Source organism: Leucopleurus acutus, assembly GCF_964270905.1.
Source record: "Leucopleurus acutus genome assembly, chromosome: 6".
In the NCBI taxonomy this organism is placed as follows: domain Eukaryota; kingdom Metazoa; phylum Chordata; class Mammalia; order Artiodactyla; family Delphinidae; genus Leucopleurus; species Leucopleurus acutus.
Window position 1 is genome coordinate 111117508 of NC_139149.1, and position 24571 is coordinate 111142078.

The 24571-nt window shown below is 40.4% G+C and overlaps 1 protein-coding gene across 6 annotated transcripts in view; it reads left to right on the plus strand.

Annotated features, from left to right (window-relative positions):
• DIS3L2 (DIS3 like 3'-5' exoribonuclease 2) overlaps positions 1-24571 on the plus strand; it is a 374902-nt gene that overhangs the window by 66513 nt on the left and 283818 nt on the right. For all 6 annotated transcript variants that reach the window (XR_014326289.1, XR_014326290.1, XM_082841670.1 and 3 more), the window contains exon 5: positions 7090-7191. Coding sequence is in view for 4 of the 6 variants with exons in the window: in XM_082841670.1 (XP_082697796.1) it covers positions 7090-7191 (102 nt within the window). In the remaining 2 variants the exon portion in view is untranslated. The remainder of the gene's footprint in view (positions 1-7089; positions 7192-24571) is intronic.

The following is a 24571-nucleotide window of genomic DNA, read 5'->3' on the forward strand; positions in this document are numbered from 1 at the left end:
AATTCACATTCAATAATCATAAAAATTACCAATGAAAATCTCTTAGGAATATGCCATGTTGGAGAGGGAGTAACCATCTCTCAATAAGTCTAGCATAACCAGCATTTTCTCCACATCAGAAAGGGTGATTGTTTCTTCTTTGGCACACCAGTTGAAGGAGCTCAATTATACTAGGGGCCCCACTGTGTGAAAAACATGGATTTTCTTTTTTTTTTTGCGGTACGCAGGCCTCTCACTGCTGTGGTCTCTCCCGTTGCGGAGCACAGGCTCCGGACGCGCAGGCTCAGCGGCCATGGCTCACGGGCCCAGCCGCTCCGCGGCATGTGGGATCTTCCCGGACCGGGGCACAAACCTGTGTCCCTTGCATTGGCAGGCGGACTCTCAACCAATGCGCCACCAGGGAAGCCCAAACATGGATTTTTTAAGCACGAGAATCATACCCAGTGCAGTAAGGAGTTCACCCTGAGAGGTACCTGGGAACTGAGCAGATCGCCTTCCCTGCACACTGAGGTTTGCTCTCATCGATGGGAATGATAAGTGGAACTACATACAGTATTTTGAAAATTTTTCTGCTTGCTTTCTCTCTTTCCTGAGTACACAGTATTGAATTTCTCTGTTAGATCCCTATTAGGCCGGCTCCTAACGAGTGTATGGCCTAGGACGAGATACAGATGGAGGCACATGTACCTTATATTAAATACTTAAAAGTTATAAATCAGACTAACAAACTGTTAAGTAAAATAAATTCATGACAGATAAAATACATTCCTTGCCAAGTATACCTCCATGTACTTGTACTGGGGTTCAGATGTAGAATTCTCAGACTCCTTGGAGCTCCATGCTGAAAGGTGGCTGCATGGAGAGGGTCCACCTCTGGCCTGCCCCTCTTCCCTTCCCAGTTCTTGCTCCCTGTCCCCTCTTTGCTGCCCTCCTGCCTCCTCCCCCGCATTCAGCAAGGGCCCTTGCCCTCTAGGTGAGCGTCTTATCCCACATGTCCAAGCTCTGCCCATACCCTTTAGAAACACCCACCCATTAGCCACCTGTCGAGTCTAGGGGTGCCACCTGTGATGTGGTCTGCGTTTGGGAAGATAGACCTGGGGAAGGTGCTTATATATGCCCTGGAAGTGGGCTTGGGGCTGATTACAATCCATTTAGCCTTGAGAGCTCCTTACCTGTTGAGGAGGGGTGTGGTCGGAGGAGGGCCAGAGCAGAGGTCCTCTGAAGTGTTGGCCTGGTTATGTTCCTGTAAGTTAAGTTCATGTGATTTAAATTTGCAAATGATGTGTTGCCACTGTTTAATCTGGCTTGTTAAAGGAAGTTAAGCAAAAGTTATTGATGTTTCAAAAGCTCAAGTTGTTCTCCCACTTGAAATTGTATTCCTGGCATGTCCTATTTAGAAGTTTTTACACAGTTGTGATATTAGGATTGGCTTACTTCTATACCTCTTTTATTCTCTTATCTGGCCACTGATGGAGTAATAAAATTGTCTCAGAGGGAGAAAAAGTGCTAAATGACTCACCTCTACTACAGAAGCTCTGTCAAGACCCAGCTGTAAGTGATTGTAGATACTCCAGTTTTGGACACTGGCACAATCCTGCATTCTAGTTTTGTAGATTTTCTGGTCAGTTTCAGGTTTTAGAAGCATTATGGAGAGCAGTTGAAGGGGGAGATAGTAGAGGCAATGAATTACATGTAGGTAGATCCACCACTGGTCTAGATTTCTGAGTATAGGTAGCTCGTGCCCATGTCAACTGTGAACTTGTATGAACTGGAAGAATGCTCACAGGTAGACTAGAAGGTAGGATATCAGATGCAGGGCCTGACGGTTACCTGTCCCTGCTTTAGCAGGGACAATAAAGATAGGAATTGATAGAAGATGAAACCTCAGCTCTGACAATAAGAAACGGAAAGTTTCCTTAATTGTAAAATGAAGGGGTGGATTAAATATTGTCTAATGTTCTTCATAACTTTAAAATTCTAAAGTTTTTGGAGAAATAAAAATAGACTAGATTTGATGAAATTATTTAGGTTTATTCTTATTGACTCTAAAAACAGTTGAGAACTTATACAGTGTCACTTTCTGTGTTAAAATATCTACATATATCAACAGGCTAGAAACAATGAATTGATCATCAGGTATAAAAAAGTACTTTGTTTTGGGGGAACATGATTTAGGTTTATTATAATTTCTACTGATAGAAAGTTGATATTCATTTTCCTATGACAAACTCAACATACATGGGATGTTACTTCTGTGTGTACCTGATAGTGTTCTCTTGTTCTCAGTAAAAGTAAGAAAGAACCATGTAACTTTTTCACAAAACCAAGATAAATTGATATTATTGAGGTGCCTTTCTATCCCATTTGGGAATAAGATAAAGAGGAAAAATGGACCAGATGTAAAAATCTGGCTTTTTATAAAAAGCACAGTTTCAGTTCTGAATTATATTGGTGCAAGGAGTTCTGTAGCTTTTTTGTGCATCTCATCATGGGAGGCACTCTTTGTACATCTGTGGAATTTATTTCTGGTCCAAAGGGAGCTATTCCATTGGTGGAGGATGTTCTGACCATCATAGTATACTTGGGCTATCCTCCCCGCTCCTGCCTCCTATATATTTAGTTAGATTACCCATAGATCCCTTTATATTTCCAACAGGTTGATCATTATCCATTTTTCTTTTTTTTCTATTCTTTCTGATGGATAGAGCAAGTCTTCTGGCATTCAAATGAAGGAATGAATTCCTTGGCCTTAAAAAGTAGTTAAGAGGTTATACTGCTGGAAACTCAGCTGTGCTCCAGACTAGAGCCTCCTTACCTATGCTATGGATTTTCTTCTCCTATAAATACCTATGCTATTTATTTTCTCTTATTTCATGTACACTGCTTTTTTTGTTTACAGTGTATGATGGATGTATGTGAAAAGAAATGTATCTTTGAGAAAACAATTACAGTTTGTTAATTTGGAAAAAAAAAGTTAGGAGGGATTGACTCAAACTTTTAATATTGAGCTGTCCTCAAGTATCTTTTTTTTTTAATTGGAGTATAATTGCTTTACAATGGTGTGCTAGTTTCTACTTTATAACAAAGTGAATCAGTTATACATATACATGTTCCCATATCTCTTTCCTCTTGCGTCTCCCTCCCTCCCACCCTCCCTATCCCACCCCTCCAGGTGGTCACAAAGCACCGAGCTGATCTCCCTGTGCTATGCGGCTGCTTCCCACTAGCTATCTACCTTACGTTTGGTAGTGTATATATGTCCATTCCTCTCTCTCACTTTGTCACAGCTTACCCTCCCCCCTCCCCATACCCTCAAGTCCATTCTCTGGTAGGTCTGTGTCTTTATTCCTGTCTTACCCCTAGGTTCTTCATGACATTTTTTTTCCCTTAAATTCCATATATATGTGTTAGCATACGGTATTTGTCTTTCTCCTTCTGACTTACTTCACTCTGTATGACAGACTCTAGGTCTATCCACCTCATTACAAAGAGCTCAATTTCGTTTCTTTTTATGGCTGAGTAATATTCCATTGTATATATGTGCCACATCTTCTTTATTCATTCATCCAATGATGGACACTTAGGTTGTTTCCATCTCTGGGCTATTGTAAATAGAGCTGCAGTGAACATTGTGGTACATGACTCTTCTTGAATTATGGTTTTCTCAGGGTATATGCCCAGTAGTGGGATTGCTGGGTCATATGGTAGTTCTATTTTTAGTTTTTTAAGGAACCTCCATACTGTTCTCCATAGTGGCTGTACCAATTCACATTCCCACCAGCAGTGCAAGAGTGTTCCCTTTTCTCCACACCCTCTCCAGCATTTATTGTTTCTAGATTTTTTGATGATGGCCATTCTGACTGGTGTGAGATGATATCTCATTGTAGTTTTGATTTGCATTTCTCTAATGATTAATGATGTTGAGCATTCTTTCATGTGTTTGTTGGCATCTGTATATCTTCTTTGGAGAAATGTCTATTTAGGTCTTCTGCCCATTTTTGGATTGGGTTGTTTGCTTTTTTGTTATTGAGCTGAATGAGCTGCTTATAAATTTTAGAGATTAATCCTTTGTCAGTTGCTTCATTTGCAAATATTTTCTCCCATTCTGAGGGTTGTCTTTTGGTCTTGTTTATGGTTTCCTTTGCTGTGCAAAAGCTTTGAAGTTTCATTAGGTCCCATTTGTTTATTTTTGTTTTTATTTCCATTTCTCTAAGAGGTGGGTCAAAAAGGATCTTGCTGTGATTTATGTCATAGAGTGTTCTGCCTATGTTTTCCTCTAAGAGTTTGATAGTTTCTGGCCTCAAGTATCTTTAAAATAAGAGATGCTGCAATAGATGCAGGCTTCTGAATGAATCAAGTAAGAGCTGAGTTGTGATTCAGTATATAGATTTGTGTATTGTTCGAGGTTCAATTCAGCCCTGCTTCTCTTCGTTTCTTGGGATAGAAACATGACAGTACCAGCATCTTACCCTCTTAACTCTCTAAGCTAAGAGTGGTGTAGCTGCTTCCGAAAGAGGCATCTGATTGCATACGTTTTGACACATGATGATGGGATCGGATGACCTCTAGACAGCTTTATTTTCATTGTAGAGAAGTCGGAGAGATCCCATTACTTTATAAATTGCAGAAGGCAGTTGATGATGTTGTGCCACACTTCAGTTGTTCACTCTTTATTTACTGGTTGCCTCTTCTTATTTCTCTGAGAAGCTTATCATGAGCCGTCTTTGTGACTGGCACGGTAGCTATTCCTTAGGGACTAGGGTGGGTCAGGTTTGGCAAAGTGTGCAGGCCACAGCTGCTAGCCTGTGGCTAAATTGGAAATTGAACAGAAAGACTGTTCTAAAGATCTCTAATGGTTTGTAATTGGAAACTGTAAAAAAAATACTGAGTATATGAAATCCCATTCTGTGAGTGTGGTGGTGAATTTGCAGTGTTAATTTTATCTTTATTTAAAATATCATAGTAATCACCTGCAGTCTGTTGAGCGTAACATCAACTGTCTCTAGTAGAAAAGTTTGAGTGGTGGCTTTCCAAGCCAGTTTGCTGTTACCTCCTTTGAGAAAAATCAACATTTTACTTCTCTCTTATCCTCTGAAAAGAAGCACATAATATAAACTCTTGGAAGGGTGAAAGGATGAGAGTACATGTTTGCATGTTTGTTTGTTTTTTTGCATATATGTATTTTATTTATTTATTTTTTTTACAGCAGGTTCTTATTAGTTATCTATTTTATGCATATTAGTGTATATATGTCAATTCCAATCTCCCAATTCATCCCACCACCACCGCCCCCCTCCCCTTCCCCCCTTTCCCCCCTTGGTGTCCATACGTTTGTTCTCTACAGCTGTGTCTCTATTTCTGCCTTGCAAACCGTTCATCTGTACCATTTTTTCTAGATTCCACATATATGTGTTAATGTATGATATTTGTTTTTCTCTTTCTCACTTACTTCATTCTGTATGACAGTCTCTAGGTCCATCCACATCTTTGCATGTTTGTTGGTGAAACATTTTGAAAATGTTTAATTTTTTCATGGAAACTTATTGCTGAAGGCATGCTTTTCTTAGCTACCTTTTCCATTTAATTATTTTTGCAAAGTAATTTGGCTTAAAAAGAAGACTCTGGCAACTAATTAAGTTTGGCAGTTGATACCTGGGGAGTTCACTGGGGCTACACTGCTTCAGGTGGATTGTTTTTAAGTATGTGCTTGAGGGGAATTCCCTGGCATCCCAGTGATTAAGACTCAGGCTTTCACTGCTGTGGACCTGGGTTCAATAGCCAAGACATGAAAACAACCCAGGTGCTGATCAACAGACGATTGGCTTAAGAAGATGTGGTATATATACATTGGAATATTACTCAGCCATACAAAAGAGTGAAATACTGCCATTTGCAGCAACATGGATGGACCCAGAGAATATAATGCTTAGTGAAGACAGAGACAGACAGAAAGAAAAATACTATATGGTATCACTTATATATGGATTCTAAAAAATAATACAAATGAATCTATATATAACAGACTCACAGACATAGAAACAAATTTATGTTTACCAGAGGCTGGAGAGGGACAGTTAAGGAATATGGAATTAACAGATACAAACTACTATACATAAAATAGATAAGCAAACAAGATTTACTGTATAGTACAGAGAATTATATTCAATATCTTGTAATAACCTATAATGGAATATAATCTGAAAAAAAATAACTGAATCACTATGCTGCACACCTGAAACTAACACAGTATTGTAAATCAACTATACTTCAGTTAGAAAACAAACAAACCAACCACATTGCTCTCTCTGCCACTTCTTTGGGGGGAGTGTGACTTTGCTGGTTTTCTCCTAGAGAGCCCAACTCCTGGAGCTGGTTGTTGTTCCTGCCCTTGGTTGGTTTTCTTTGGGGATTGTATCAATGTGTTGTTGTTCTTCTGTTTTCTTGCAAATTGTCTACTTTTTACCTTTCCCTTACAAAAATTCAGTCATGTACAAAAGGTACCATCATGCTTTATTTTATTTAAAACAAAAAAGGGTAACTTACTTCTTTCTCATTTCAGTTATGAAAGCATGCAGTCCTCGTTTTCTTCCTTTTTTTTTTTTTTTTTTGCGGTAGGCAGGCCTCTCACTGCTGCGGCCTCTCCCGCTGCGGAGCACAGGCTCCGGACGCGCAGGCTCAGCGGCCATGGCTCACGGGCCCAGCCGCTCCACGGCATGTGGGATCCTCCCGGGCCGGGGCACGAACCCGTGTGCCCTGCATCGGCAGGCGGACTCTCAACCACTGCGCCACCAGAGGAGCCCCTCGTTTTCTGCTTTATGTATTTTTGTTTGTTTGGTTTGGCCTGTCTACAGTAGATCTTCTCTTATTTGGTGATTTTTTAGTATTATGTTAACCTGTTCTTCTGTGTTCATCACCATTTCTATTAGTTCCAAAGAGCCTGAGCTTCTTCTAGGTCTGTTTGTGGTTAAATACTAGTGTTCCTGTTAACTCAGTGGACAGATTGTAGAGTCTACAGTTTTCAAACCAAGGAAGTAACTTTTGGTTCCAAGCCTTGGTAAACTGACTACTTTATTTCCTTCTCCAACCTAGGATGGTGATCGAGACATTTTTATTGATGGGGTTGTTGCTCGTAATAGAGCCTTGAATGGGGACCTGGTGGTTGTGAATCTGCTTCCAGAGGAGCAGTGGAAGGTGAGTTAAATTTTCCTTTTATAACTGTAGACTTCTCAGGGCCTTTTGCAGTAGTGCATCAGTGAGACATCATTAACTGAAACAGTCACAGACCCCTAAGGCCCTTGGTTGCCTCAGAAGCAGACCACAGAATTCTTGGGACATAGAAGCATTGGGTGCGCAGACATTTAATGATTCCGGTTCACCTTGTTCCCTCCCCTATGATCTGTCTTCCCTGTCACATGCTTTGCATTGGTTTCTGGTAATTTTTAGGATAGAAAAAAAGCTTGCAGGGGACATTCAAACCTGATACATATTAATATCCCACATTTAATGCTGGGAGAACTAGAAAGACAAAGCCATAGGGATGGTGCAGTCTTCACATATTCCTGCTGCCTCTCCTGGAGAACCCAGGCAACACATATCTAGTTCTGTGATGTCCAGTTTGGTAATTGGACTTCTCGTGGCAGATAAAAATAGACTGTGTATTTTTATAAAACAGAAATTTGGTAGCAGACGAAAATGTTTTTAACATGAGAATATTCTGGGTTTTAGTCTCCATCTGTGTCTGTCAACTGAAAAGGAAGATTTGGTTTTGTTTTGACTATTGTTTTAAATAAGGATCAGGCACTAGAATGATTCATAGCAACAGTTTCTTTGAATTGTCATATAAAACTGGTAACTTGTATATCTGAGTCTGAATTTTTCTTCCTAGTATTCTTTTCTTTTTTTGAATTTTATTTTATTTTATTTATACAGCAGTTTCTTATTATCTGTTTTATACATATTAGTGTATATACGTCAATCCCAATCTCCCAATTCATCCCATCACCACTACCTACCCCCACCCCCACCCTCTTTCCCCCTGTGGTATCCATACGTTTGTTCTCTACATCTGTGTCTCTATTTCTGCCTTGCAAACTGGTTCATCTGTACCATTTTTCTAGGTTCCACATATATGCGTTAATATACGATGTTTGTTTTTCTCTTTCTGACTTACTTCACTCTGTATGACAGACTCTAGGTCCATCCACATCTCTACAAAATGACCCAATTTCATTCCTTTTTATGGCTGAGTAATGTTCCATTGTATATATGTACCACATCTTCTTTATCATTTATCTGTCGGTGGGCATTTAGGTTGCTTCCGTGAGCTGGCTATTGTAAATAGTGCTGCAGTGAACATTGGGGTGCATGTGTCTTTTTGAATTATGGTTTTCTCTGAGTATTTGCCCAGTAGTGGGATTGCTGGGTCATATGGTAGTTCTATTTGTAGTTTTTTTTTTTTTTTTTTTTTTTTGTGGTATGCGGGCCTCTCACTGTCGTGGCCTCTCCCGTTGCAGAGCACAGGCTCCGGACGCGCAGGCTCAGCGGCCATGGCTCACGGGCCCAGCCGCTCCGCGGCATGTGGGATCTTCCCAGACCGGGGCACGAACCCGTGTCCCCTGCATCGGCAGGCGGACTCTCAACCACTGCGCCACCAGGGAAGCCCTATTTGTAGTTTTTTAAGGAACCTCCATACTGTTCTTCATAGGGGCTGTATCAATTTACATTCCCATCAACAGTGCAAGAGGGTTCCCTTTTCTCCACACCCTCTCCAGCATTTGTTGTTTGTAGATTTTCTGATGATGCCCATTCTAACCGGTGTGAGGTGATACCTCATTGTAGTTTTGATTTGCATTTCTCTAATAATTAGTGATGTTGAGCATCTTTTCATGTGCCTCTTGGCCATCTGTATGTCTTCTTTGGAGAAATGTCTATTTAGGTCTTCTGCCCATTTTTTGATTGGGTTGTTTGTTTTTTTAATATTGAGCTGCATGATTCCTAGTATTCTTTTTTTTTTTTCATTTATTTTTTTATTTTTGGCTGCGTTGGGTCTTCATTCCTGTGTGCGGGCTTTCTCTAGTTGTGGTGCGTGAGGTTTATTCTTCGTTGCTGTGCGCAGGCTTCTCATTGCGGTGGCTTCTCTTGTTGCCGAGCACGGGCTCTAGGCACGTGGGCTTCAGTAGTTGTGGCTTGTGGGCCCCAGAATGCAGGCTTAGTAGTTGAGGCATATGGGCCCAGCTGCTCTGTGCCATGTGGGATCCTCCCAGACCAGGGCTGGAACCTGCGTCCCCCGCACCGGCAGGCAGACTCCCAAGCACTGTGCCACCAGGGAAGTCCCCCTAGTATTCTTTATATCATAGCTTTTATTTTATTTGGCTCAATTTATTGCTACTCAAGAATTTGGTATCCTCTTCAGTGAGAGGTATTACAGCAGAGTGATTAATAGAGTGGACTTTTAGGCTAGGCTACTTGGGTTTGAAGCTCATCTTTGCCAGTCATCTGTATAACCTTGGGTGAATTATACACCCTCTCTGTGCTTCAAATACCTCATCTGTAGAATGAGAATAATCATAGTACCTACTTCATAGGTTTGTCATAGGATTAAATGAGAATATATGGAGAAATCTTAGAATAGTGCCTGACCCATGGTAGCAGCTCAAGTTTTTATTATTAATTTTTTCCAGAAATGTGGGAAGTACTACCTTATCTCAGAGCTTTGTTGAGGCAGAAACTAAATTCTTCTTTTTATCTGATAGGGCTATAGTAATTGAGTAAGACCTATGTGTCAGGAATTTGTAGGGTGCACGGAAATTATTAATGCTCAAGATGGACATAGTTGTTTCCCTCATGGAGCTTTTAGTCTGGTAGGGAGTGCAGGTGGGAAGAGACAGATGCTACTCACACTTACACAAATTTAAGGAAAATTTTGATTAATGCTGTAAAGTTAAGTGCAGAGTGTTTTACAAGAGTGAATTATCCTAGTCCAGATCTACCTCTTCACCTCCCCCCAACTCCCATCCCTAGTTGCTGACAATTGTGGATAGTCTCCTTACTTGAGTCTTGAAAACACAGCTAAGGGTTGGCTCCAGGTCCTAGGAACATAGGTTGATTTAGGTCATTTCCTCTTTTCCTGAAAGCATCATCTAGCAGTGTTGACTGGGTTTAAGATGACAGGAAGAATGCATTAGGGTCTGGTCAAACCAAAGGAAGTATTCCTAGAGGTCATAGAGAGAGTAAATAGGCAGCATTATAGTAAAGATAAGCCAAGGAACAGAAAAGATGATGGATCCCTTCTACTTAAGGGATGAGAATGGATAGACTAGAAAGAAATAGAAGAGTGTTTAGCAAGACAGATGGATCTAGAGCTGACCAGAGCAGGTATGAGGTATTGACTGGTTAAAGAGTTAATGGAATGGCTGTGTTAAGTGTTAATTTCTTTTTTTTTTTTTTTTTGCGGTACGCGGGCCTCTCACTGTCGTGGCCTTGCCCGTTGCGGAGCACAGGCTCCGGACGCGCAGGCTCAGCAGCCATGGCTCACGGGCCCAGCTGCTCCACGGCATGTGGGATCTTCCCGGACCAGGGCACGAACCTGCGTCCCCTGCATCGGCAGGTGGACTCCCAACCGCTGTGCCACCAGGGAAGCCCTTAATTTCTTTTTAAACATTTTAATAGAGATCTTGAAAGTATATGGAGACCTAGATGGTTTCACTTACTGATGAATTCCACTAAACATTTAAGGAAGAAATAGTCCTGATTTTACAAAAACGCTTACAGGAAAAACGAGAGAAGGATACCTTTTCCAACTCATTCTGTGAGGCCAGCATTGCCCTAATACCAAAACCAGGAATGGACATTTTAAGAAAAGAAAGCTACAGACCAGTACTCCTCACAAACATGGGTGAAAAAGTCCTCAACAAAATATTAACAAATAAAATCCAGCAATGTATTAAAAGGCTAATACAACATGAGCAAGTGGGGTTTATCTCAGGAGTGCAAGGCTGGTTTAATATCTTAAAAGCAATTTGGTGTAATTCACCATATTAACAGGCTAAAGTTAACCCCATATTTAAATCAAATGCCATCATTTTGATAGATGCAGAAAATATATTTGACAAAAGTCCACAACCATTCATGATAAAAACTCATAGTAGACTAGCAATAGAAGAGGACTTCTTCAGTCTGATGAAGAATATTTAGGAGATACTTATAACTAACATTATTCTTAGTGGTGAAAGAGTGAATGTTTTTTTCTACAATTGGGAATGAGGTAAGACTGTCCCTTCTCATTCCTTTTATTCAACATCATACAGGAGATTCTAGTCAGTATGATAAAGCAATAGAAAAAAACATTTAGATCGGAAAGGATGAAGGAAAACCTTCTTTATTCTCAGACTGTGTGATCTTCTATATATAAAAACCTAAGGAATTTACAAGAAAAGCTACTAGAACTAATAAGTGAGCTTAGCAAGGCTGAAGGACAGAGGCTGATATACAAAAACCCACTGTATTTCTATATAGTAGCAATGAAAAATTAGAAGTTGAAAACTTTCTTAAAGTACCATTTTTAATAGGATGAAAAATATGAAATACTTAGGGTTAAGTGTGACCAAAGGTGTGTAAGACTATAAAACATTATTGAGAGAAATTAAATAAGGCCTTAGTAAATGGTGAGAAATACTGTGTTCATGAATTAAAAGACTCAATATTGTTAAACTGCCAATTCTATTCAAATTGATCTGTAGATTAAGCATAACTCTAAACAAAATCCTAGCCCTTAAGAAAGGAGGAGGAGGATGTTTAGTGAAATATGTTCTCAGGATTAAGCATAGGAAGCCCAGACCAAAGAGGCTAGAGTCAGGAACTTTGGATGAGATCCTTTTAGCTGTAATTTGTAATGTTCCACCTATATTGTTTCTGCATTCCCCCAAGTGTAAAAACAACTTTCCAGTTAGCAGTACACTTCTTTTTTTTTTAAGATTTTTTTGATGTGGACCAGTTTTAAAGTCTTTATTGAATTTGTTACAATATTGCTTCTGTATTATGTTTTGGTTTTTTGGCCATGAGGAATGTGGGATCTTAGCTCCCCAACCAGGGCTCGAACCTGCACCCCCTGCATTGGAAGGCAAAGTCTTAACTACTGGGCTGCCAGCGAAGTCCCGAGCAGTACACTTCTTAAAATGCAAAGAGTCCCTGTTTATCCTCTTTGTTGTCCAGTCTGAATCTCTTTAATAGTCAGTCTTGTGGAGAGAAATATTGCAGAGGCTAGAGTGGACCATGGCATCTTTCAAGTCAAAAGAAAAGTAGGCTAAGTCCCTAAATCTTGGGTGCTGGGTATTGGCTGGGACCTCAGAAATGGTGCTAGAGCTTAATTGTAGAAAAGCCTCTGATGGTTTTCTCACCAATGCCTAAGACTCCTGAATCAGCACAGAAAAAGGAACTTTGGAGCCCACTTGGTTTTGGAGACTTCCATCAGAGCTACTGGCAGGTGGGCCAGGCACCTCATCAAGAATCATAGCAGTCACTGTCCTGTACGGGAATGGTCAGTGCTGGGGTTTCTAGGCAGATGGGTAGAGGGAAATAGAGGGACTCAGAAGACCAGTATTAGTATTAGTATTGAGGAGTCTGGAGAGGAGGTGATATTCATGAAGGAGGTGTGCAGAACAAAGCTGAGAGTAGCTGTTTTTTGTCAGAGAAAGATGGATGTGAAGATACCTCATTAGAATTGAGGCCAATCCTATAGGCCAGTGCTTGTCTCTAACTTGCAAATGATTCGCCTGGGGACTTTGTTGAAATGCAAAGTATAATTTAGTAGATCTGAGGTGGTGCCCCAAATCGTGCATTTCTAACAAGTCCCTAGTCAACATTGGTGCTACGAGTTCTGGAACCATCCTTTGAATAACAAGGCTATAATATGTGAGTCAGGAGAAAAGAAGAAAGAAGCAGCTAGGGAACTTGGGGATGAACTCTCTGGGCCCAGGATCTGAGACTTGGTTGGTGGGAAGATAGTTGAGGAAGAAATGTGAACCTTAACACTTGTGGCTGGGCCATGATGTCCCCCTGAGAGACTGGATCCTGAGCCTCTTATTATTAATGACATCCTTTTGAGCAAGGATTGGAATGGATATAGAGAAAGGCCTAGACTGTCAAGGAGAACCCTTGTGTTGCTGGTAGAAGTAGAGTCGGGGTGATGACAGAGGGGCTGCCTTGGTATGTATATAGGCCCTCTTCGGCTTTCAGAAGATTTGAAATGTAGAGAGTGGCTCAAGGTTCCATACTTGTTCCGTTTCTGTGGAGTTCCTAAAGGTGTTCACAGTGGCTGCCTGACAACTGCTTTTTATATTAAAATCAGCCCCATTAAGTATGTCTCTTAGGCCTCATTGGAATAAGTATTTCACAGCTTCCCATTCTGAAGAGGGGAGCTCTGTCGGCTATAGCCCACCTGTGACAGTTGTTGGTGACAGGGTCAAACTAGGGAGAAGAGAATATTCAGACTGTCATCAAGAATCCCTGACATGTAGAATATAAACATCTCAAAGCATACCGGCCAATTGTATTACAGGTTTGTTAGTACAAAAGCATATTGTTATCAAAGGAATCTGTTGTCAATGGTATGAGCAAATGCGAATTAATTGGATTATTCATCTTTGCTTCTCTGTTCTTGTTGCGCTCACCCCTCTTGGGTATGTAAACAACAGTTCTTTTAGCTATAGTAGTAAATAGTCAATTTATTTCACAGCATGTTTTTTGGCAAAATAGATAGCTGTAGAAGTATCAAGCTGTGAGGCAATAATAAAAAATAATTTGCTCTTATATAACAATTATAATTTCAGAATTCCTCCATGCTTTTAGTATTTATATGTAATTTTTATTACAGTCATTTAATGAAGGATTCTTGAGACAAATGATAGTTTCTTTACTTTGTCAATTTGGAAATTAAGCGACTTGTTTGAGAACTTGGAGTTTTGGGAAACGGAGTAGAATCCATGTGTCTTGACTTAGCTTAATGTTCTTTCCTTTCCTTATGTTTGTTTTTTTTGCTCTTTTTTTTTTTCTGTGAGGGTGTATGTATGTATTTTTATAGCCTGAGGGTTTGTGGCTTTCCTCAGGTTTTCAGAGTGGATGGATGTGTCCCCAAATGATTAGAAGCCATTGATCTTGATGATTCTGCCTGGAACAGTTCAGGGTACCTGGTAGCTTTTCATCCTCCACCTCTCCTGCCCTGTGCTAGATGCTGGAGGTACAAACTCATATAGGTCACATGCTTTGCTCTTAAGGTGCTTGTAGGTTGGTTGGAAGAGGGATGGGAACAGTTGTATGGTTTGTACGATGGAGAAATACATGTTGTTATGCGAGCACTAAACTGAGAGAATTTAGGAAGGTTTCATAGAAGGGGTTCCATTTGAACTATGGTTTGGAAGATGGGAATGGAGAAGGAGAGAGGTTTGGTTTTGTTTTAGGATGAGAATGATTTGTTTAGGGCTGAGAATTATTTGGCAGGAGAGGGTGGTGAAAATTTCCACTTTCAGGGAGGAACATATGAAGTAAGGGTCTGTCTTTCTGCCTTGCAGTTGGCTGAGTGCTGCAGCCCCTCAACCAACTCTCTTAGACACTGGCATAAGCAGGGAATTGCTAATTGTTACCAAGATCCCCCCCTCTAGGAAGACTAACATTCTTGACCCCCTTTTACTGAAGCTCACAGTATCCTGCTCTTTGTAAACTCGTCTAATTGTCATGTATTTGATCTTAGCCCCACCGCTTCCATTTTCTTTTCTTTTTCCCACCAAGTTCATCTTCCATAATCATCAACAACCTTGTCCTTTATCTTTTTTTAAACTATAATAAATTCATCCTATTATTTTTCTTCTCTTAAAAATCAAATACTGTAGTACATTGCAATAAGTGTATGTGGACTCTCTGGATGCTGCTGCTGATTGCTTACTTTTTAGTGCTAACTGTGTACCAGGAACTGTATTTAGTGCCTCACACCATTCTTTAGTCTGCTTTTGTCTCTATCCCAGTTTCGTGAATGGGAAACCTGAGGTTTAGCTTAAGCATCCTACTTATTTAGGGAACAAATAAATATAACTAGGGAGTGACAGTGTTGGGATTCAAATTCACATCTCCTCATGTCATGACCTCATTGCTATTTGTTATTCCAGAGGTGCAAAGGAGAGAGTTATTTGATCTGTAGATAGATATTGTCAGGTATCATAAAAACCAACATAAATCCAGAAAATAATAATACATGATTTAGCATTAGGCAGTATCCTGAGTTGCCATCATGGGTAAAGAAGATGACTTTATCAATTGAAATGACCAAAGGCCCAGTTTTTTTTTTTTTTTTTTTAAGCAGCGTATAGTATCTTTTTATTATGAGTTTTACTGGTCTTGATCTAGTATTTCAGTTAATTTTTAAAAAATTAAAAAAATCTTTTACTTAGCTTTATATATATCTATATATATATTTAATTTTTAAAAGAATTTTAAAATCTTTTACTTAGTAGCTCCCAGTATTATTCTTAGAAGACAAACAATTTAGAAACAATTAATTAGAATTCGAGTGAACTGAGTGGTTGTATCCCAAGGCTAGAGAGATATGAAAGCTACCCCAGGGCATTAGGGAGGCAAGTATTGGGAATGTGTCTTACCAGACATCTGCCCTACATAATAGATAGAAACCGAGAGAGCTAACCCAATTATAAAGTGAAACCATGAGCTACAGCCCGCTGGACAAGACATAGAATCAAAGAGGTTATAGACTCAGATGCCATTCTGGCTTGTTGGCAGCAGATCTCAAATTCATGGGACATGTGACACAGGTATTCAGAAGGCAGGTAGGCATTTGTCATATAGAGGGTGCCTTCTTCTGGGACTTTGGGACAGGGTTCTAATTCCAGAGATGTGAGACCATCTTATTACAAACAGACTGTTGGAGGCAGCCACTAGGCTGGGCGTCAAGGATAGGATTTAATCCCCGAGCTAGGAGAATTGGCTAGAGTGGTACTGGGAGCAGGAACCAAAGCAGGAGACCAGCCTTGAAAGCCAGAACTCTGGGCCTTCTTTGGCTGTACCAAAGGAGATTTGGGAACCCAGAATTCAGCTCTGGTATCTTGGATCTGGGGGTTGGGTTAAAGCTAAGCCCCCCATAAGAGGAGCCAAAGCTGTTTAAATATTAACTTCTTTGCTTGATTGGAAACTAGGGTGAGCAGCTTAGTTGATGTAGCCATAGTGAGTGGCCCAGAGAAAATCAGAGTACAGGAAGCTGATAAGAGCGTATTAAAATTAAAATCAGGTGAGACTGTGAAACAGAAGCTGACTAGCTGAAGAGTCAGGAGTGGATTTCAAGTGAAATTTCTTCTCATTGGAACTTAGCTTCTATATTCTTCTGTCTGAATATTTAAAATATAGTAAGACAGACTGGAATATATTTGATATATGGATACCCAATGGAAAATTATAATGTTATTCATTTATCACCCAGGTATTTGTTGAATACCTGCATTGTACTTGGGAATAAATCAACCAAGCACTTTGTTAGCTAAGTCTAAATTTCTCTTGGGACAGGATTATTTTACTTAATTTACAACAGAGTAAAGTTTATACATGAATTAAGAAGGATGGAAAAGCAAGGGCAATTATTCTATGTTTTCTAACATGTCTATTGTACAGTTCCTAAGAAAACTTATTTTTATGCAGAATGCTGATACTTCAGCAAGGGAATAATAGAAGTATGGATGGACATTTTGGAAGAGATTAGCACAGAAAGAACTTGAGTTTAAAAGAATAAAGGAAGTGCTGATAGGAGTAACTACTCTTGTTCTAAATTAAACAAACAAAAATCAAAGTGCACATTTAATCCCTAACTTTCAATGGCTATTCCAAACCTTCTTATGGTCACATGAAATTGGTCTAGTACAGTAAATTGTTTCCTTTGACAACTAACTTTTCCTTCAAATGATTGTTTTAAAGTTTTGTCTTCCAAGTTCTTCTTTAAATATGCACCCATCATACTAGATTATATTTAATCCAATCTCTTATATAACCACTATCATTTTGGATTGCTCTCAATTCCAGTGGAATTTGGATTTCTTAGAACTGTTTGGTTTCTTGGCCTGCATGGCAGGCCCAAAAAAGACTTGGAAGGTACTTAATCTTGGAGGGCAAGGTCTTTGGAGCCTCCACCCATAACAGTATGGTAGGTAAGGTATATCTACTACCATGATCAGATTTTCCCAAAATTGTTATATACACAAACCTATTTTTAACAATCATCTTTTCTTCTTCTTTATTGCCAGCTCTAGGATCAAATACATCAGGTTCTTGCCTGCTTTAAACATGCCTTCAGATCTCTGTAATTCAAATTGAAATGTCTGAAATAAGGAATGTATCATTTAAGGATAGAGTAGCTTATTTGTGCTGGGAAACTCCCAATTAATATTTCAGGATTATTTGCTAGAAAACTAATTCATTCCTCCTTAACTCCATGGAGATGGTTTGGTGAAATTCACATTCATTGTAAGGAATGAGTTAATATAGGTAAAGTACTTAAAGCAATACTGGCATATTATAAATGCTCAAGAAATGTCAGATATTACCACTATTCTTCTTTGAAATGAGGACTGAGAGTTACAGTTAGGCCAAGATCATAATAATGACTCAAGTTTACTATTCCCAGCTCTTGAATTTACCACTGATAACATTTGCTCATAGCAGACATAAAATGTTCATATAAAATGTTGACATAAAATGTTGATGTCTCAGTATGCATTCCTTTGAGGAAATTGCTGGACAGTTGTATGGTAGGCAAGATTATACTGTGGAATGATGTGGTTTATTTCTTACTCATGCCCTTTGCCCATCAAGCTCATCTAGGGTTTTGTTTTCAATGATCATCACTCCAGAGCCCAGGCTGAATGGAACAGCTGCCATCAGGAGTACTCCCCTTTTCTGTGGCAGAAGGAAACAGAGCCCTGGAGGGGCCACATTTAAAATGCCTTTGTCCCAAAGCGACTTCATCAGTTCTGTTCACAACTCATTGGCCAGAATGAGTCACCTGGCCCTACTCAACCACAAGAGGGCCAAGAAGTACAGTTCTACAAATTGTCTGCAAGTAGGGATAGCAGGAAATATCTGGTGAACTGCACGGATGACTATCACACTGGATTAATTAGATTCATTGTACTTTGCATTCCTGACCAGCCATCTGAAAAGTGTATGCCACTGGTCATTAGGGAGATCAGGCAAAAATTTCTATATCATTTACTATAAATACATCACCACTAATGAAAAAAGAATTCAGAAATACCTGAAAATGATCTAGATGGTCTTTAAGATCACCCTTAGTTATGTAACTCTTGCTTTAAAGTACAGTGTGTAATATAAAGTAAATTTGTTGATCTTCAAATTAAGCTAATGGTGTAATTTTTGTAAGTGAAAGGCAAGGAAGTTTTAAGGAAGTGTACTGGTATTTATTTGGTAATATTTATAAACCATAAAGAGTTTATCATTAGCAGTAGTATTTTGATATTGTTGCTTGCTACTGCTATTGTTAAAATTTTCATTTTTTATTAAAAATTTTTCAATAGTTATATATTATCCTATGTTTTATAGAAACTAGTCATGATTTAGGGCATATACATAATTGTCTTATGAATTTAGGCAACTAGGGAGAGGAAAATGGTAGATTTGGAAAACTATAGATATTTTAGTATTTTGGAGCTTGAAATGCAAGATAGGGATATAAAGTGGCAGGAGATGAGGCCAGGCTGGTAAATGGCAGGTCGGGAGGTTCATATCGTGAAATGTCTACATACTGTGTAAAGGAGTTCTGCCGTTATCATGTAGGTATGGGGGAGCCTTTGAAGAATTTTGAGGAGGGGTGATGTAGTCAGATTTGCATAGTAGAATATCATTTTGGTGGTAGGGTAGAGAATTTAAAGGAAAGGGGTAGGGACTTCCCTGGTGGCGCAGTGGTTAAGAATCTGCCTGCCAACGCAGGGGTCGCAGGTTGGAGCCCTGGTCCGGGAAGATCCCACATGCCGTGGAGCAACTAAACCTGTGCGCCACAACTACTGAGCCTGCACTCTAGAGCCCGTGAGCCACAACTACTGAGCCTCAGCACCACAGCTACTGAAGCCTGTGTGTCTAGAGCCCGTGCTCTGCAACAAGAGAAGCCACCACCACAAGAAGCCCGTGCACTGCAACGAAGAGTAGCCCCTGCTCGCCGCAACTAGAGAAAGCCCGCACAACAACGAAGACCCAATGCAGCCCCCCAAAACATAAATTAATTAATTAAAAAACATAAAGGAAAGGGGTAAAATTGGTGGGAGATTGATAAGAAAGTTACTTAAGAGAGTCTCAGTGAGTGATGATAAGAGTCACAGTGGCCATGTGGATTGTAAGGAGATGAATTTAAAGACTATTTAATAAGATAGAACATGGTGATTGGATGTAGTAGGCAAGGGAGAAGGAAGAAAGCAGGATGACTCCTACATTTCTCAGGTAATTGAGGGGTTGATGGCACCATTTGCTAAGTTAGGAAGGGGAGCAGGGACATATGATGAGTTTGTTTGGACACAATGAGTTTGTGAGGCCTGAAGACATATAGGTATATAGAGCTGGGAGGCAGCTGGATATTAGCATTTGGAGTTCAGGAGTGAGATCTTGGCCAGAGGTAGAGATTTTGGTAACCTCAGTGGCACTTGAATAAACTGTCTGGGGATGATTTATGGAGAGATATGGCCACTGAGGATGGAGTCTGAGGAACACCAACACTTAATGGGCATGGAGAGGAAGAGGATCCAGTAAAGGAGACTGAGAAGTGGTGGCCAGAGAGGAAGGAGGAAAACCAGGAGAGAATGTTAGGCTGGGAACCAAGACAAGGGAGCATTTGAATGAGGAGGAAGTAGTCAGCAGTGCCATGTTGTTGACAGACCCAGTGAGGAATTTTGCTGAGAAGTTAGATTTGGCTAACATGGAGCCATCTGTGACACTGATCGGAGCAGTTTTAGTAGGAAAGAAAAGGAACGGCAGAAACCAAATCCCAGTGAGTGAAGCGGGGCATGAAGGAGGCCGTGAAAGGGTAGTTATAAGACACAAAGATGATGGTGATGGTTGTTTGGGTATGAGAAAAACTTGACTTAAATGTAGTATCTTTTTTTTTTTAAAAAAAAATCAATTTATTTATTTATTTTTGGTTGTGTTGGGTCTTCTTTGCTGCATGCAGGCTTTTTCTCTAGTTGCAGCGAGTGGGGGCTATTCTTCGTTGCCTTGCGTGGGCTTCTCATTGCGGTGGCTTCTCTTGTTGCGGAGCGCGGGCTCTAGGCACGCTGGCTTCAGTAGTTGTGGCACGTGGACTCAGTAGTTTTGGCTTGCAGGCTCTAGAGCGCAGGCTCCGTAGTTGTGGCACACAGGCTTAGTTGCTCCGCGGCATGTGAGATCTTCCCAGACCAGGGCTCAAACCCATGTCCTCTGCATTGGCAGGCGGATTCTTAACCACTGCGCCACCAGGGAAGTCCCTAAATGTAGTATCTTAAGTCAGATTTCCTAGAGGCCGAGCTTGAGATGGAGAGTCTTGCCCATCTCAAAAAGTCGTCTATTTTTATGAAAGATTTCTGAAATACACCAAGTTACTTAAAATTTAATTAGTAAAATCATGACATAGATTAAAAGTTCAAATTTGAGAACAACGTATGGAGAACTGGATTTAACGCTAAAAGAAGTTGGGCCTGGCTGGTAAGAGAATGAATCGATAATGCAGAGCACAGAACCGAGGGTAGAACAGGGACGTGCTCTAGAGAAAGCCACATCAGGTTTTAGAAGCAAATGCACTGGGGACAGTTGGCCAGGAGAAGAGAGATGTCCCTATGGCGGTTTTGGGGAACATAGGCACCTTCCAGGGCAGCAGTTGGCAAACTTTCTGTAAAAGACAAGATAGTAAATGTTTGAGGCGTTGTGGGCCACATGGTTCTGTCACGACTTCTCAACTCTGCCAGTGCAGCACAAAAGCAGCTCTGTTCCAGAAAAACTTCATCTTCAGAAGCAACTGGATTTGGCCTGTGGGTGGTAGTTTGCCGACCCCTCTTCTAGAGGCATGATTAGACCTCATGAAGGACTTTGCTCCTGCCCAACCAACCAAGCAACTGTAGAAGCCTTGACACAGACCCCTGCTTCTCCTCCTTAAACAGCAGGACAGCTATGCTGGCAAAAGTTTTCCTGTTTTGACTCCATCTCAGTATTTCAGGCTTTTAGTTCTTGGGTCTTTTGATTTTGAATCAGACAATGTTAGAGTCTCTATCTTTGTGGGTTTTTGAAAATTAGTTTGCATGGATTCTGTGTTTTGTTTTCCTTTAGAGTTTTCTCTTTAATAATATGTGTGAACGTTAAGCTTGCAGCCTATTAAGAATTCTGTATGTATTTACCATAGTTTTAGATCATTTTTGATCAGGTTAGAAATAGATTTTGCAGATTAAGTTCTAAGTAGTATTTTTTGGAAGCAGGGGAAATTGAATGGGAAGCACACGGCCACCTTAACTTTGTTTCCTTACTACTGCTTATTCTAGCTCCATTCAGTTTCTCATCCAGTGTCCCTGGGCTCTGCCCTTATGCTTCAGGCCTTTTTGCCATTTACTTGAGCAGTAGGTAGTATGTATCAGTGCTTGAAGTGATCAGAGAGAAGACAAGTAGTTTTCCACTAAGTCCTTTTTAAGTGCCAAACCAGGCCCATTTGTGTCGCTGTAAAAATTGTCATTGGTACAGGATGTAGTAGAGGAGGACAGTAGTAGGTCAGGTAAAGGTCAGTGTTTGAGGCAAGTGACAAAGATCAGTTGAAAGGGATGAGTATAAGGCTACAAATGAGAAGTGTGTTCATGGTCAGGAACCAAGGAGATTTCTAGCAGGTTGGGACATAGAACAAATGATGGAGATAAATGGTTTAGAATATAGGCTGTCAGCAGGGTCAGGGAGGGCTAGTCCGCTCATGCAACTCCTCTGTCAAACCTTCGCTGAGTGCTTACTATGAGTCAGGCATCATGTCGTACCTTAGGAATGTGGTGTAGAATGAGGTAGGCGGGATCCGGTTCTGCATCTAAACCACAGAACATAGAAAACGACTTGAATAACTGTTCTCTCAATTCTCCCAAAGATGGTACTTAAATAGTGCCATTCTAAGTTCAAAGTAGAGAAGTTAATTCATTATGTATAATGGATGCCTTAGTGTATAAGGGCTTACTTTTCTTGCGGAACCTGAATTGAGTAAGTCAGTCTAGTAGAGCCACATGAATTGGTGAGAGCAGTGGTAGAGGAAGTCCTGGAGTGCTCTGGGAGTGCACGATAGGGATGTCCTGCTAGGCTGCATAGGATCTAGGAATGCTTTCTGGAAGAAATGAAGTCTGAATGGAAAGTAAGTTTTAACTATATGAAGAATAGGGAATAGAGACTTGATGGAAAGGAGAGCCTAGCCTGCTCTAAATCCTAAAAGTTGTTTATTAGCTGGAGTGGAGGCTGAGAGGAGAAAAGTAGTGGCTGGAGATAAGTCCTTGTCAGCCTTATTGGGGGCTCCTTCTCACTGGGTACTGGCAAAGGCCAGGTGTAGACTCGAAGACCCAGATCTTGCTGCGTGAATGTCAAGATGAGCTGGATACCTTTGCAATTCTTGGTACATGGTTATTTCTTTTCCTGGAACCACTGGTGGAATGAGGTTTGTTATACACTATGGTGGAGTGTCCTCAGCCTGTAAACATCCTAGTCTCAGATACTTTGGGATGAGATCTTGTTGTCTTTTGACAGTAAAGAGGTTGAGCCTTGGCAGCCTTTGGGGCCTCAGTACATTCTTAGTGTTGGGTGTGGTATTCCTTTTGGGGTACTCTGGATCTTTGCAACTCAGAGTGTGGTCTGTGTACCAGCAACATTACAGAATCTCGGGCTCTACCCCAGGACCCACTGAATGAGAATCTGCATTTTAACAAGATTCCCAAGTGATTTGTATGAACATTTAATTTTGAGAAGCACTGTTGTGGATGATTAAAGAATTAACTCTTCTGTTCTTTTAAAATAAAAGTTACATTGGCACTATGGAGAAAGGAGGAAGATACATATGACACTATTACAGGTAATCTTGGAGGAGAGTCATGAGTGCAGTGTCACTTGTTGGGGCTTCAGAGGTTTGAAGTAATGATTTCCTTGTTTTAGCAGAATTAGACTCTGCACTTCCCCTTATACCCCCTGCTGCTTCCCCAGTTAGCTCTAGCAAATGGAGGATGGAGAGATTATTCTTATAGTTGTAGTTAGAAAAAGTCTACTAATTAGTTTATTGAAAAAAGATTTCGGGACTTCCCTGGTGGCACAGTGGTTAAGAATCTGCCTGCCAATGCAGGGGACATGGGTTTGATCCCTGGTCTGGGAAGATCCCACATGCTGCGGAGCAACTAAGCCTGTGTGCCATAACTACTGAGCCTGCTCTCTAGAGCCCACGAGCCACAACTACTGAAGCCCGTGTGCCTAGAGCCCGTGCTCCGCAACAAGAGAAGCCACCGCATGAGAAGCCCACACACCGCAACAAAGAGTAGTCCCCTCTCGCTGCAACTAGAGAAAGTGCATGCGCATCAACGAAGACCCAACGCAACCGAAAAAAGAAAGAAAAAGAAAAGATTTCAATTTATATCTTGAGTTGTTTTTATGCCAGTAAGTTTTCTGTAACCCTCTTTCTCCCACATTTTTAGGAAATCATTTTTATATTAAGTTCAGACAATCATGTCATTCCTTGTTAGCCTCCAGTTTCATTCATTTTTTTTCCCTGAAGAATTACCTCTTACACTGTGTTTAATACATGTTTTTATGATGCAGGCTTTTTTTTTTCCTAAATCACTAATTGAGACCTGATTCTAGGAGTTTGCAGCATGTTATAAAAGTCTTTTTGAAAAGTAAGCTTACAGAATATTGAAAAAACATTTTAATGTACAGAATTTTGTATCTTGAAACACTCCAAAGTATGAAACAGCTTTTAATAACTTAAGCATTATTATTATTCTTTCTGCCCTATGCCATTGTCATATCACATGCTATTGCATCAGATGGTATTGAAAAGAAAAAGAATAATATAAGCTTAAAGGGTAAAAACTAGAAGAGGCAAATTTAAACAAAACCAGTCGGAAACTGTTTAAATGTCTATATTTGAAATTTATCAAAAGCATATATTATTCTTTAATGAATAAAGCACTCACATTATCAAAATAATTTGTTATTTATAATTGGAATTATTTTATTTTTTTTTTATTTGGATGTTTTCTTGACTTTGGTGAGATTAATTTTTTTTTTTTTCCCAGTACGCAGGCCTCTCACTGTTGTGGCCTCTCCCGCTGCGGAGCACAGGCTCCGGACGCACAGGCTCAGTGGCCATGGTTCACGGGCCCAGCCGCTCCGCGGCATGTGGGATCTTCCTGGACCAGGGCACGAACCCATGTCCCCTGCATCGGCAGGCGGACTCTCAACCACTGCGCCACCAGGGGAGCCCTAATTTTTTTTTTTTAGATAAAATTCACATGACATAAAATTCACATTTTAATCATTTAAAAGGGTA